This window comes from Camellia sinensis, chromosome 4 (genome assembly GCF_055761805.1).
Source record: "Camellia sinensis isolate YWXY chromosome 4, ASM5576180v1, whole genome shotgun sequence".
Taxonomy (NCBI): domain Eukaryota; kingdom Viridiplantae; phylum Streptophyta; class Magnoliopsida; order Ericales; family Theaceae; genus Camellia; species Camellia sinensis.
In genome coordinates this window covers 32676645-32691768 of record NC_138964.1, presented here as the reverse complement: position 1 = coordinate 32691768, position 15124 = coordinate 32676645, and the positions used below count along the sequence as shown (strand labels likewise).

The 15124-nt window shown below is 36.7% G+C and overlaps 1 protein-coding gene and 1 long non-coding RNA gene across 3 annotated transcripts; one reads left to right on the top strand and one right to left on the bottom strand.

The window, feature by feature from the left end:
• Positions 1-2314: 2314 nt before the first annotated feature.
• LOC114309435 (uncharacterized) lies at positions 2315-10722 on the bottom strand. The gene is made up of 4 exons (XM_082924570.1): positions 10305-10722; positions 9534-9686; positions 6687-6851; positions 2315-2530 (listed from the first exon to the last, which is right to left on the bottom strand). The coding sequence occupies exons 1-4, from the start codon at positions 10474-10476 to the stop codon at positions 2493-2495; spliced, it is 528 nt and encodes a 175-aa protein (XP_082780696.1). The 5' UTR covers positions 10477-10722; the 3' UTR covers positions 2315-2492.
• Positions 10723-11114: 392 nt separating this feature from the next.
• On the top strand, positions 11115-12144 carry LOC145823289 (uncharacterized). 2 transcript variants are annotated; one of them, XR_014365577.1, is made up of 3 exons: positions 11121-11415; positions 11529-11711; positions 12063-12144. It is a non-coding gene; the product is annotated as an uncharacterized LOC145823289 (long non-coding RNA). The 2 variants fall into 2 exon arrangements; XR_014365576.1 differs by lacking the exon at positions 12063-12144 and having other exon boundaries at positions 11115-11415; positions 11529-11937.
• Positions 12145-15124: the final 2980 nt, after the last annotated feature.

Below are 15124 nucleotides of genomic sequence, written 5' to 3'. Positions count from 1 at the left end.
TGAAAAATAGAAATGATATTAAAGCTCCTACACAAAGGAAGCTCATGAAACTCCAGAGAATCATCCCGGAGGATGAAAAATGAACACGAGAGTGTTGTTTGAAAGAACTGCAAATTACATCAGACTACTAACTCCAAGTAGGTTATCTCAAGAATATGTGCACTTTCTTTCAAGTCTAAGAAGATGGAAGATTCTACAGGCACTCGGATAGAAACCCAAGTAAAGATTTCTGAGAAAAAGTACAAGTATCAACCATGTATTCAAAGTTCTGACTAGAAGACGATAAAGAAGCACCATTTATAAATGTAGTTCGTAACATTTTCTAGATATGTTTTCTACGTGCTAGAATTGCAGGACAATAAGATGCAAAAGCTAAGAGCATTACTGAATGTGTTTATGTTTCATGGCTTGTTAATACTATGAAGAGACAAGGAAAACAAGAGAATTTGGAGTCATCCAAAGCAAGTGATATATATTTTCAGTGTGTTGCTCATCTCCTGAGCAAAGGTACATGAAATGCAAATTTTTATTTTAAGAATAAAACAGATCAAGACAATAAGGTGTATGACAACAGACAGTACCTAGTACACAATGATAGAGATAATGGCACTGACAAGATTTGAACTGAGAACCTTCTGAAACTAGATCTCTGATACCACATTAAATCACCAATTATCCCCAAAACATGAACTTTTAGGAAATAAACTCAACAATGTCTATCAAGCTAACAAATGCAAGCCCCCTTCATCCCCTGTTACCAAGAACCACTGTAGGGCTAAATCAAACCCAGTTGTCTTATGCTTAGCTTGTGTTCTTAGCTAGTCATTTATTTACAAGGATTATGTAGAAGTTAGCTACGAAGGCTCAAATCGAGCATAAGTGTAGCCCCTATACAAACAGAAAAATTGTACATAAAACTAATACAAAAATGATGTGACAAGTTTTGATTTTATCACTTCAAAACAAAAGACCCGCTAACATAACAAAATTCCTAAAAACAGCTCATCTCCTGCCAACATCGTTTAAAGTTTGATGGTTTAGACAATACCAGTTACAAATCCAAAACAAGAGCCAAGTAGAAGATACACATGGGTCATCCCATCTCATTGTAGATACAAGGAATCTCACAACATTTGACACTACAAGTTAAGATCCATGAAAAAGCACAAGAAATAAAAAGCGAAAAAAAAAAGGGGAATAATCACAGAATCAAAGACAAACATCCAATAGTGCTACACAGTAGAAATTGGACAAGGGTCTAGGTGGCTTCTTGCTGGTGATTAGATGTTGTGATTTTCCCCAAAGATGATAAAAATTATCTCAAATGGCAAAAATGGTTCCTCCCACATGTGTGGTTGCTTTCAGTGTTTCAAAACAACCAAAGAATACTTATGGACCCGTAAAGAGGCACAATGATTGGGAGAACAGTGATTGAAATACCAAACTAAACCAAGCCTTAAGTCCCATCAAATGCGATAAGTTATATGGATCTTTTTTCTCCACTCAACTCCATCAAAAGTCCTTTAGTTAGTCAAATTAAGGAGAGTGATTGAAATACACGAATCAATAATATTGCATGTAGTAACAAAAACCTATTAAAATCTCATAGTCTGAAAATAATTTTGTAATATATGATATAACAAATATTACATTCCATTCAGATTGATAGAATGTGCCCCAGTAAATTCACATAACTATAATCTAAGAAGCACGGACACTTCTAAGAATGTGACGTATCCGTGTCGAACACCGACACTCTTTGGACACTCTTAGGACACGTGTCCGACACTCTTCAAAACGTGTCTTAATTTTTAAATTTTTTTAAACAGCCGAACACTCTTTGGATACTTGGAAGACACACATGTCAATCACATAAACACACGTGTCTATCGATTGGATACATGTGAAACTAATTATAAGTTTAAACAAAATAACTTAAGATACAATAATAAAACAAAAATCATATAAATTTATAAGAATTAGTGTCATATTGCATTTTTTATTATCTTTGAATGATATATTAATATATATAACATATAATAAATATATAAAATTACATATTTCACGCGTGTCCCCTACATGTCGTGTCCTTCATTTTTTGAAAATTAACGTGTCAGCGTGTCCATGTCGTATCCATGTCGTGTCACGTGTCCGTCTCCATGTTTCTTAGACTATAATGGCCAAAAACCAAAAAAAATTCTTGCTATTTTACATGTGCAAAAGATATTGAACCAAATGGAACTCAGAGAACCCCAAGTGTCCATATATGAAAACTACCGGAGGAATAAACTATGAAACAGTTTCAAACACATGATTGACAATCACCAAACAGAAGTTTCATTTATAGCGTCACATTGTAATTCCAACAGACGGGAAAAAAATACAGCTACAAGCAACCAAGTTTACATAATATACAATTCTGTCTCACATGTGCTAGTACTTCAACCTTACCAATGCATCGGTGATTATACCAGAAGAAGCTGCTCACTCCACTACAAGCTTCTTCGTTCAGTTTCAAGCAGCCCTTTCCCTGCGGAAAGGAATAAAATCAATGAGTCAAAAGTCGGGATACAATAAAAATATTTTCGCATAATCAATATTAAGGAAAGGCCCACCCACAAAATAAAATAATAATAATGTTAATAAATAAAATAAAATGAAATGAAAGAAATAAGAGGATTTTATTTCATGCAATGTTTTGAACAAATCATTTCTTCTCATATTTTAAACATTTAAGCAAAAAGAACATATATACTAATGTCTACAATGGTCGTGCCTTGTTTTCCTTGCATGACTACATTTTCTTCATAAGGGTTAGATCAAAGATCTTGCACAAGATTAAGACGTGTCAGATTGTACATTTGTTAACAAACGGATATGATTTCCTCAGTAGATGATCAAGGTTGTGTTGAATTCACCCCATGTGAAGAAGGTGATGCTCTTCCATGGGAACACACCTTGGTCAACAATGGAAGGCAACCAACCAAGTCAAGCTTGGTGGCCACCAACCATGTCAAGGGTCAAGAATGGAGGCTACCCAAAGGCACTCCCACCTACTCCAATGTGTATAAAGGGAGGGTGAGAGGAGAGGCCAAAGAGGGGTGTGAGTGAGGAAGAAAACCGTGAACCAAAGAGTGCGAGAGATGTGAGGCGGAGAGACCGTCTCCCTCGGTGTGAGCGAGGGAGACGGGTGAGTGGCTGAGTGAGGAGAGTGTGAGCTCCTCCTCTATTGTAATCTTTCTGTAATCTCCTCATTGGTATAGTGATAATCGGTTACTCTCCCGTGGACGTAGGCATTGGGCCGAACCACGTAAAATATTGTGTCTCCTTGTGTGTGGGTGTGTTTTTCTGCTTGTTTTGATTTCTATAAGGTCTTGGGCGGGATCCCAGATCCCAACAAGTGGTATCAGAGCCTCGTCGGTGGCGTTTCGGAACAAAAACAGCGTGTTGTCCGAAACTGCCCAGAAATCAAGTTGCTCGAAATCAGGTTTTGAGCATACCAGGAGCAAGGGCTCGAGAAGAGGAGTCCAACCACATAAAGCAGACACCCAGAGGAGTCGGCACGCGCCCTCACGCGCCACCTGAATAAGGCGCGTGAGGCCCAGTCTCGGCACGCGCCGCCACGCGCCGTGAAGGCAGACGGCGCGTCGGCCCAGTCGCAGGCACGCGCGCCCACGCGCGCGATGAAGGAAGAAGACGAGTGGGGGAGGCGCGTGTATGGCATGCGCGTGCCAAGTCAGCATCCACGTCAGCTGCCACGTCATCCGCAGGAGGAAGAATCCTGTGTTTCGCGGCGAAGGTACAGCCGCAGATCTGAGGCGTACAAAATGTTTTGGCTAGATCGAAGCCATTTGGAGTCCGTTTTTGGCGATCCAATAGTGGTTTTCAACTATTTGGAGTATTCCGGACACATCCGTACGGTCAGATTTTGTAGATGAAGTTTCTGTAAAAAGAAGGCAGATTAAAGTGGCAGACAGCGTTAGGGACAGTGGACGGAATATTCTGTTGGAACACGGAATATTCCCTGAACTTCTGAAAATTGCAATTTGGCCCAGCATTTTCAGAAAATTGTGGTGTGGCCCAGCTTTCGGGGATAGTTTTCAGTGAGGTCCCCGGAAATGCAGCGAAGGTTGGTCCTAGCTAAACGGACCGCTCCGGACGCAACCGCGAGGTCAGAATAGTGAAATTCTGAACGGTTTGGAAAGATTGTCAAAACATGGATGTTTGCCATCTTCAATACTCGAAGGAAGGTTGCCGGATATTGTGGAACGCTGCGGATTCACTGAAGAGGTTAGAATGGGCAGATTCTGACCCGATTGGACAACCAGATACAGATTGAGATAGATCATTGAAGACCAGAGGAGATCAGGCTTGATCAAATGGCAGATCAAGGGAGATCAGGATTGGTCAGGGGCGATCAGAGGATTGCAGACATGATTATCTCAAGATCAAAGGTCTAGGAAAGTTCTGTCAAAAAGACACTGTCTAAGGAGACTGGTTCTTAAGTGGGACCGGTTGTGACCCCACCAGTCTTTCCTGGGAACTTTCCTGGTTGTTGAGGTGATCGGAGGATCTGGTTCAATCAAAAGAGAAGACCATTCATCGACGGATAGATGATTTGGCAACCAGTACAGGCTCAGGGAAATACTGTGGCTGTTGGAGCTACTGTATACGAGAAGGTACTAATGGTATGTGGACATGTAGAACAATAGTTGCAGAGGAGCATACTAAGCGCAAAAGTACAATTGCAGACGTGCAACAGTGCAAGGGTACGCTAGAGTGTCGTACAGAGGCGCGAGAAGAGTGTGCAGCAGCGGGTTGTTGACAGTTCACAGGAACTTCCAGACAGAGAAATTGAGACAGGTAAAATGCAAGAGTGCGTGCCAAGGAGTGACAAGTCTTATTTCTTTATGGTGGTTTCTTTAGTTCCATGGCAGCAGATGATAGAGTTGATGCAGATCTCTCAAGCAAGCTTGACGCAGGGAGACCAGAAGCCATGGGTGCGAGCACTATGCACGGAGTTGCATAGTGGTAACTTGTACAGACCGGTGGAAGTTGTCTTGACAGAAGGGCTAACTGTCAAACATCAGTACGGACAAGTGAGACAGAACCAAACATCAGGGATTGCAGCACAGACAACAAGCGTATGTGGAAACGCCAGGAGGTTGTTCAGAAGTGCAGAAGGGCAAAGGCTGGTTGTTCAGAAATAAGCTCCGAGCAAGGAAACTTGAGGATGTTGATGTGTCAAACTCTGAAGTTTTCTAGTTGCTCCAGTGTTCATCATGCAAGGAGTTGCATGATAGTCAAGGGCATCCAAGCAGGGGGTGCAGGACATCCAATCAGGGGGTGGAAGCATCTCAGTGAGAAGATGCAGACTATGCTGAAGACATCCGAGACAGGAAGCATGGAAGAGATCTGTGGGAGATAGGAGCAGTGGCTCTCTCCAAATCAGAGAGTGGTGTGAGTTGAGTTGAGGATGTCGGATTCCCTCCTCCTCTTGTATCTCTGGTGTTTTATCTCTAGCTTCAGGGGATGCAGCGTCTCAGTGAGGAGATGCAAACTATGTTGAATTTGGGCGTGACAAGATTAGCAGCAGTATGTGCAGTGGATCACCTCACATGGGTTGAGGGGGTGATTTGTTGAATTCACCCCATGTGAAGAAGGTGATGCTCTTCCATGGGAACACACCTTGGTCAACAATGGAAGGCAACCAACCAAGTCAAGCTTGGTGGCCACCAACCATGTCAAGGGTCAAGAATGGAGGCTACCCAAAGGCACTCCCACCTACTCCAATGTGTATAAAGGGAGGGTGAGAGGAGAGGCCAAAGAGAGGGTGTGAGTGAGGAAGAAAACCGTGAACCAAAGAGTGCGAGAGATGTGAGGCGGAGAGACCGTCTCCCTCGGTGTGAGCGAGGGAGACGGGTGAGTGGCTGAGTGAGGAGAGTGTGAGCTCCTCCTCTATTGTAATCTTTCTGTAATCTCCTCATTGGTATAGTGATAACCGGTTACTCTCCCGTGGACGTAGGCATTGGGCCGAACCACGTAAAATATTGTGTCTCCTTGTGTGTGGGTGTGTTTTTCTGCTTGTTTTGATTTCTATAAGGTCTTGGGCGGGATCCCAGATCCCAACAGGTTGCACTCGTTTAAATAAAAAGGATATATATACTAATGTCCACAATGTCATGCATTATGTTATTTTTTTCTGTATATAATTCTTATGGTGAACTGAGAAATATCTAACAGGAACATCTGCTTGTGAGGAAATGCACATTTGCTGGAACTAGGCATGTATCACTTATCTATGTGAAATAAAATCAACCATTGTTCCTTCTATCAAGAAACAATTCCCAAGACACATTGGACCCATCCAAAATGAGATAATCAAGTTGAAATTAAGTCCATGTATTCCGAATGAGTAATGTTATACAAACAAAAAATTCATACATAATAATGAGGCTCATTGTGGATTTTCATTTCAAAACGAAACACCACTGAAGATGGATTTATTTACAATAATGGCATTGCCACATCATTTTTGTCAAGTTTTTTTTATATAAATTTTATCTATGTTTAGATTTTTCCATTTCGAATACAGTTAAATTATCCATATTAAAATTAAATCAGCTGAGTAAGGAGGGAAATCAGAGCATTATTCAGCCGAAAAACAAAAAAGAAAGACATGTGACCTGGCACAGATGAAGAGCGACAGTTTTGGTGAGCAATGTGCTTTACTGTTTCGCGATGAGTTTGTCGGAGTACAGTGCTGCTTTTAAGATGAGAGTTGTCAGAGGGTTGAGTTATTTTCCTTGTTGACGCTGCTGTGGTTACCCTTTTCAGATGCCAAACTGGTCCTGAAGCGAAAAAATAATTTGTAACGCAAAATATGCACTTTCCAACAATTTCAATACTCAAAGATAACTCAAATAGAAGAAGGCTAAAAACTGTAGAGAACCTTGACTTAATCGATGAAAAGATAAATAAATAAATGAAGAAAACAAGAAAAATATTAACAAGGATAACATGAATCATGGGATAAACTACATCCAAGATATCATATGACCCAGTAAACTTGCTTCATTTTTCTTCTCCTCTTATTTCATAAAATTAGCAACATTAATGTCCTGGACTTATTGTTCACAACCACTATTTCAGCTCTAATACCCTTCCCAATCAAGTCTAAATCAACCCTTTCTTGCTCATATAATTATTAACCTTTAACTCAAACATGAAACCCTTGAAATAGCAACACATAAAGAAACTTAGGAAGAAGTGGTATATGTTGCTGTCCAGATGCTTATGAGCTAAGAAGCATGGACACTTCTAAGAGCATGGTGTGTCAATGACATGAATGTCAGATATGTTTTGGACACTCTCAGTCATCGGATCTCTCCTGATAGGGGTCAAATACATGTCTAGCCATGTCATATTATTTCTTATGCTTTTAAGATGTACACACGCTTAAAATATTTGGAGGACACTAAACACATTATGGGTTTAAAGAAATGACTTAGATAATTGAATAAAAGAAAAATAATATAAAGTTATACTTATTAATCCCTCCTCTAAAATTTAAGAATTTAGTGTTACATTTATAATAAATATATAAAAGGGATTATTGACCAAAACCCCCTCATTGGTCCCCTTTAAAGTGAAAAGGACATTCCAAACTTTTTTAATTTGTAAACCCCTGGAAAAGAAGCGTCTCTTTCATCAAAGACAAAACAAATTTGTTCCTATTTTTGTATAGACAATCTTACCTTTAGTAACTACTTTTATATTTTAAACTTTAAAAAAATACAACTTTTGATCTATATATTGATTTTTAATGAAAGTAGTAGTTTTATAATCTTTTCTTTAAGATCTATTAAATAAGATCCATATTGACTATGAAATTCTTCCAAAAGTCAAAATTAATGTCAACAGCAAAATTTTACGTTATTTCACAGTAAAATTTTACTATTTATGCCAATTTTGACAGTAGATTTTTTTTTATTTATTTTTTTAAGAATTTCATAGTTAACCTTGATCTTGTTTGATAAATCTTAATGAAAGAATTCTAAAAATACTAATTTTATTAAAAAGCGATATCTAAATTGAAAGTTGTATGATTTTAAAGTTTAAAATATTAAATTACTCACTAAGGATATTTGGTAATAGTGGTGTGTGCTGGACTTTTCAAGGAAATTTTTTTATGTTTGTCCTTAATGCATTAAAGTTTTATTATGAGGGGATTTTGACCAAATCTCCCTATATAAAACTATATATTCCGCACATGCTCTCCTCGTGCCATGTCATTCGTTTTAAAAAAATTATTGTGTCGACATGTCCATGACGTATTTGTGCTTCTTTACATAGGACCATCAAGTGAGGCCAGTGCGAGGATGAACGTCAAGAGGGATTTTCTACAAATCATAAGAGTGAAAAGAATTTCAAATCATATTGATTAGTCCAAAACAGTAGCTAATGGGAAGAATGAATCGGGAAAAAACCTATGACCGCCCCATGAATTGGTTATTCCTAAACAAGTGAAGACTAATGTCCGAGAAATACTTAAAAAAAGTTCATACTTGCTTTCTTGGACCTCCAACCCATAAGGTGCAAGTAATTTATGAGTAACAACAGCACATAAAATTGAGAAGAATGTATGAACTAAAGAAAATTTTGGGTGTCATGGAACAAGAACTTCCCTCTTTGGTTATAGATAGACTTTATGCAACGGTTATGGTAACTGATGTGGTATATATTAATGGGCATTGAAGCGATGGTAGTAGCGTATGACATTGTGACAAGGAACTGATTGAATAGAGACCGAGTTGACAATAAGGCAATTGCAATTCAGCCAAATATATCTTTCATTCCATGCCCCTCGTACTAACATTCGAAATTATCCAAAACCCAATTCCACTAGCACCACTTCTATAAGCGAATTGGTATGCAACAAATTGCTATTTTTTCTTTTCCAACACCAACAAACATAAGGGTTGTTTGGTACAATTTATTGAGGCTGCTTATAACTTTTATACTGTAGGAGTCTATGTCAAAATGTTAGATTCAGTCTTGGCATATAATTTATGAAGCAAAAATAGATTAAATAAAAAATAATAATTAAAAAAAAAAAACTTATTATTAGAAAGCTAAGGGAGCGATGCCTTAGTTTTTGATTATCAACTTTTAGTTTGTAGGAAGCTATACTAAAAGGGTTTGAGTCTATTTGTCATTCCACCTAATGTCTTAAATCAAGATCACAACTCAAGTTTACCATTTGGCCCTTCAAAGTCTCTATATCTAGAAGAGTTATCTCATTGAGTTGCCCAACACATAGCAGGCCATAACAGAGCATGCTTAAGTGTGGCATTGAAACAGTCTACACTAGAAGAAACAATTATTCAAGCAGCTGGTGACCCGTCAAAAACCCCCCATCAAGAAAAACAAGAAACAAGCAGAAAGTCTATTTAAATAGTAATTTAACAATAACAATAAATAAGAAAAAAGAAAATGACAGAAAACAGAAACAGAAAACAAAAAATCTGTACCAGAAGGAGGAATGACAATGTTAGCATCAAAATCATGCGATGGTCTACGACAAATCAATGGGGCATACATGTAACAATCAGATTTCAGGTACTCCCCAACCTTCTTTAGTAATTTCTGGTCTTTTTCTTTGCTGGATTTCATAATCTCAACTCCTAACCACAAGATAACATTCAATTGAATCAATCTTCAAAATCCCATTAACCAATGACATAAAACCAAAACCCAATATTGAAAAATGTATGTATATATGTACATATTGGGACAAATTACGATGGTAGCCCTTCAATGGCTACGATTTTGGAAAATTTACCCATAAGTACTAGTTTTTAAATAGTTGAACCATTTAGTCCTAAAAGTTTTCTTATGCTCCATTTAGTCCCATTTGCACATCAATCTAATGTTCGAAACATTAATCTGATGTTCGAAATCTAATGTTCGAAACATTAATCTGATGTTTGAAACATTGTAATGGGACCTTTCAGTCTATAAGAAAACTTTTAAGACTAAACAGTCTATAAGTTATTAATTTGAGATTTATTGGTGCATACCCCTGGGATTTTTTACACACAAAAAAAAAAAGAAAAAAAAAAAAAGAGTTGGGTTATGCTTAACCTATTGAATTGGATAAGTTTAATAAAAATAAATAAATAAATAACAAATAAAAAAAAATCAAATTCGGATAAAATTATAAATTTTAGGAAAATCGAGTCGAGAACCAAAATAATAGAAAGATCACAATATAAGGATTATATATATATACGAATGATTACCGGTAGGAAGCGTGTTTCTTGGTAGGAAATCAGAGGGTTGAGGAGAGACCAAGGGAGCAAACATGTAAGTATCTGACTTGAGATAGTGAATTACTTTCTTGAGGAGTCCCTTCTTCTTGCTATGTTTCTTGAATTTCTTGTGAACTCCTAGAGAAATCACTATCTTGTCCATTGATACAAGGTTTTAGTTCCAGTTTCAGAGGAAAGTTGCTGTGGGTTTTGTTCACCCAAGTTTTTCTGCTCGGTTGGGGGTGGACGGTAGGAACAGGTGGCAGTTGGAGGAGGACACAACACAAGAAGCCATTTCTAGTCTTCTGATTTTGAAGCAATTCTAGGTGGCAACCCCTTACGATCCCAACTATGGCAGAATTGAAATGTTACATTTCTTTTTCATTTTTTCTTTTTTCTTTTTTAATATATGTACCAGGAATGAATAAGTTGTGTTTAAAGTCACTCTCTTTATAATCTAGTTAAATTTAAATTAATCATTACAATTTTAAATTTTGGAATTTGAAAAGTGAATTTCAAATTTTGAAATAAAAAGGTACTAAATCTTAACTCTATAATAGAAGGCAAATGATCTTATAGACAATCGTTGAATCTTTTCTTTAGAATTGAATTGAACTAAGTTAATTGTCTCCATATCTATATAATAAGGGAGGAAGGTTTTTGAAAATGTGTAAAAATGTATGAGAAATACATTTGTATCAATGGTTGAGATATTTCCTGATCAACATCTAACGGTTGTCTCTCAAACACTCCTCTCATTTCTACCCAGTGTATCAAACACTCCTCTTCTTCTGTCTCTCACAGGTCTGCCTCCCACCTAACCCTTCTCCCTCTCTTCTTCTTGATTTCAAATGGGAGTCGAGTGTTCTGTAAATCCTTCTTGGTACCTTCACTCGCTTCGACTGAACTCATTCGATTCAAGTTTTTCAAAGCTCGAACTTCCTCATCCAACCCTTCAAGGGTTTTTCGAATGGCCACCGAGCCTCCTTCTTCATCCTCATCATCACCACCACACTCTGCTTCAGCTTCCTCTAATGGCGATTCATCCTCGGTCCCCGCTTATTCTGCCATCGATTTTCTCTCTCTCTGTCACCGTCTCAAGGTATTCCTCATCCAACCCTTCTATGTATATATGTATCGATTCTCTCTCAAATATCATTGCCTAAATTTGTGATTTTGTTTTTTGGGTTTGGGGGTTTTTTGGGGTTTGATCAGACGACGAAGAGAACGGGATGGGTGCGAAGGGATGTTGAGAATCCAGAGTCCATAGCCGATCATATGTATCGAATGGGGTTGATGGCTCTCAAATAGGATATTTTGTGCCATGGGAAGCAAATTTATGAATGCTGACCAATCAACATTTATGATTGATCTACATCAAGTTGGAATGATGCTAAGGTATAGTTACACAGTTTTCTCTTAACCTACTAATAATGGACATGGGATTGACATCTACCCCCCGCATCCTTGGTGTTTGGTTCTGGTGATTTGTCTACTGATTTTTTTATTTTTTATTTATTGTTTTTTTGTTAGCTGTTGGCCACATTGGGATTGTTTGGGTTATTTGATTCAACTTTTCATTGTTTAAAATACTATTATTCAAAATCCATAAAAAATTTCCTCTCTTTTTTGTTTGTTTGTTTAAAATTATATGTGGTGAGGTCAGATTTTCTCTCTATCGGGCTGTTCTGCGTCGCACCAGAATTCTCTCTATCGAGCTCTACTCTAAGAATTTTTTGTTGGTTTCAGATTCTAATTCTGTCGGAACTGCTCGCTCCCCTTCTCTTTTTGTCTCGAGTCGATCACTTCGCTCACTCTTTTCAAACTAAAGGTAAAGACCACTCTGTTTAAATAGATTAGAAGTGAGTACCTATTTAAATGAGTATACCATCTGCTCCCTACGTTGTTGTCACCGCCGCATGTAAGCTCCATGTGCATGGAGTTCATTGTTTAATAAAATACGTAAAAATACTATGGTTTAGATTATAGAAATACAAATTTCTATATAATAAGTCACAAAGGTTTTTGAATTTATGTCAAAAATGTATGTGAGATACATTTTGATCCAATGGCTGAGATTAATCCCAAGTTTATTTCAATGGTTTAGATTTGCTTTGGATGGCTAACATTTCCCGCCCAACACATTTCTGTGTCTACCCCATACCCTCTGTCTCCCCCATACCCTCTGTCCACCATCTATCTTCCCATACCTTCTATCTACCTTCCCGTTCCTACTCTCTGATGAGAAGCTTGGCTTGGCTATACCATTTTGTAGAAAATATAATGTGAATGAAGGACAGACAAATACTGCTACAGAGTTGAGAGAAGCAGATAGTGAGGTGTGTATTGTATATATTGTTATAGCATTTGATGATAACATGCGAAATTGATTTGAGAAGGTTGGAAAAGAATATGCAACTTCCTGTTGCTACTTGGATTATATGTCGATCAGGAATAAGATAATCCCTTTGTGAAATCAACGACTATGTCATATATCCGATTCATAATTTGATTTCATTTGCCTTCGGGGGGGAAAATGAAAATAATAGAAGTTTGTGTTGTGATACAAGTGTTTTGACAACCCAGGCTGTGAGCTAAAATGTTCTTTCAATTGCATTTGATTTTTTAGAAAAAGTATAGATAAGAAATACTTTTGAGCATCAAAAGGATCAGAAGTTAGGGAAATAACAATTTAAGTGGTTCCATTTCCCTCTCTGTGTACTGTCTGGCTCACATTTTCCTTGCTCTGTTTTTCTGTTTTTGGGTTTGGATTTTGAGTTATTTGAATGATATATATATATTGAGTTATTGAGTTCTTAACTGCTGGGTTCTTAACTATAGTTTTTAATTGCTGGGTTCAATAGAGTTATTGAAAACATGACTTCAGTATTCTTCTTGAATTTTTGGTAGACTATCTGAGATCATGAATATTTGAGATCATCCCACAAGTAAAATTGGTAGACTATCTCTTCAAATCAAACTTATAGCATAAAACCTGTTTGAGCTGCTTCCAAAAGCATCTCTTCTTGGGTCATCCTCTTCTCTTCTCCTTTCTTTTTCCTTTTAATTGGCTGCCAAAAGAAAATTTATTCAGTTCAAGCTGCTTAACTGCACATCCTATATATATATATATATCATTCAAATTTCTTTTTCCTATTCAATAGCTATCCAGTTGAATAGTCATCAGAAATTTTCATGATTAGCGTTTCATTCACATGGAAGAATACCAAGAGTTATTACAAATTAGCATTTCATGATTAGCATTTTCATGAATAGGAATCAACCAATTCACAGCATTTATCATTACAAATTATCATTTCATTCACATGGAGGAATACCAAGAGTTTTTTCTTGAATTTTTCTTCTTCGGGTAATTGTTCTTCTTCTTGAATTTTTTTTTCCTCTCTCAGCTTTTGCCTTCATCAGAGCTTTTGCCTTCATCACTTTGGCTGCTCAGCTATTCACATCGGCTGCTTGACATCCTGCTCGGCTACTCGGTTAGTTTATTACTTTGGTTCTTATTGTTTTTCTTTTGTTATTGCTTTGGTAACGTTTGGCTTTTGCTTTGATATTGAGCCAACTGATATATTGCTTTGCTATTGAGTAAAACTAAAGAAGAATTCTGCATATGATTTCGGCAAGAATTCTGCATATGAATTCTGCAAAATTTTGGCTGATCAATCCCTTGGTCTCAAGTAGAACGGCTATTTGTCCCCAAGGTATAAACGTTGTTGTAAACTATGTCAAGTTGTAATTCAAATATTGTTTTGTTATGTTTTTTTGTCTTCACTAATAGAATTCAAGTGTTTTCAGCAACAATTTCAGTCAAAACACATCTATTGCATTAAGCTCTGTCTGCGATCAAGTTGGTTATTGACTTTGAATTTTGTATTCATTACATAATATGCATCTAAGTTGGTTGGTCTGAAGCTCACTTTGAATGTCCATATCATTCTTCTACACAAGTCAAAATATACAATGACAAAAGCAATTATAGCCTTTTTTTTTTAAGGAGGCAATTGCAATGGGGACAAAGGCGGCTTAACTACTAGACCACTTAATTCATTGTCTAAGGCTTAATTCATATGATTTCTACAGAATTCTGCATATGATTTCGACATGGTTTCAGTTTTAATTTTGATTTTGAAATGGATTTGAATGATTTCGGTTTTGATTTTGAAATGGTTATATGATTTCAGTTTTGATTTTGAAATAAGTTTTCGAATCTCTGTATTTTGGTATTTATGTATTTCTTTGTATTTCTATTTATGTATTTTGATTTCGGATTTGTATGATTTCTGTTTGTATGTTTGCGGCTCTATATTTTGGTTTTGAAATAGGTTTCTAGATAAATACCAATCACCAGGAAGCAAGGTTAATCTTTTGGTCAGTTTACCAAGGCTAATCTTTTTTAATATAATCCAGGAAGCAACTGAATTAGCTATATACATACCAATCACCTTCCAGATTATTTCTAGATAAATTATAATTCCAATATTCAAAAATCATCCCATAAGAATGTCTACTCCTACAGTATTAACTCAATTACTCATCCCTAGCAAACTCTAAGATCCTGAAAATAATAATAATAATAATAATAATAATAATAATAATAATAATAATAATAATAATAATTTGAATCATCAACTAAGAAAATATTAGGTGTATTATATAAAAAGATTTTGTATATACAAATTGTGCATAAATTCAATTTTAAAAAATTTGGTTTGTTTGTTTACTTAATTTGTGTGTGTGTGTGTGTTTAAAAAAAAAACGGTGTTCCTATTTTTGTGTTTATGTGTTTATAATTT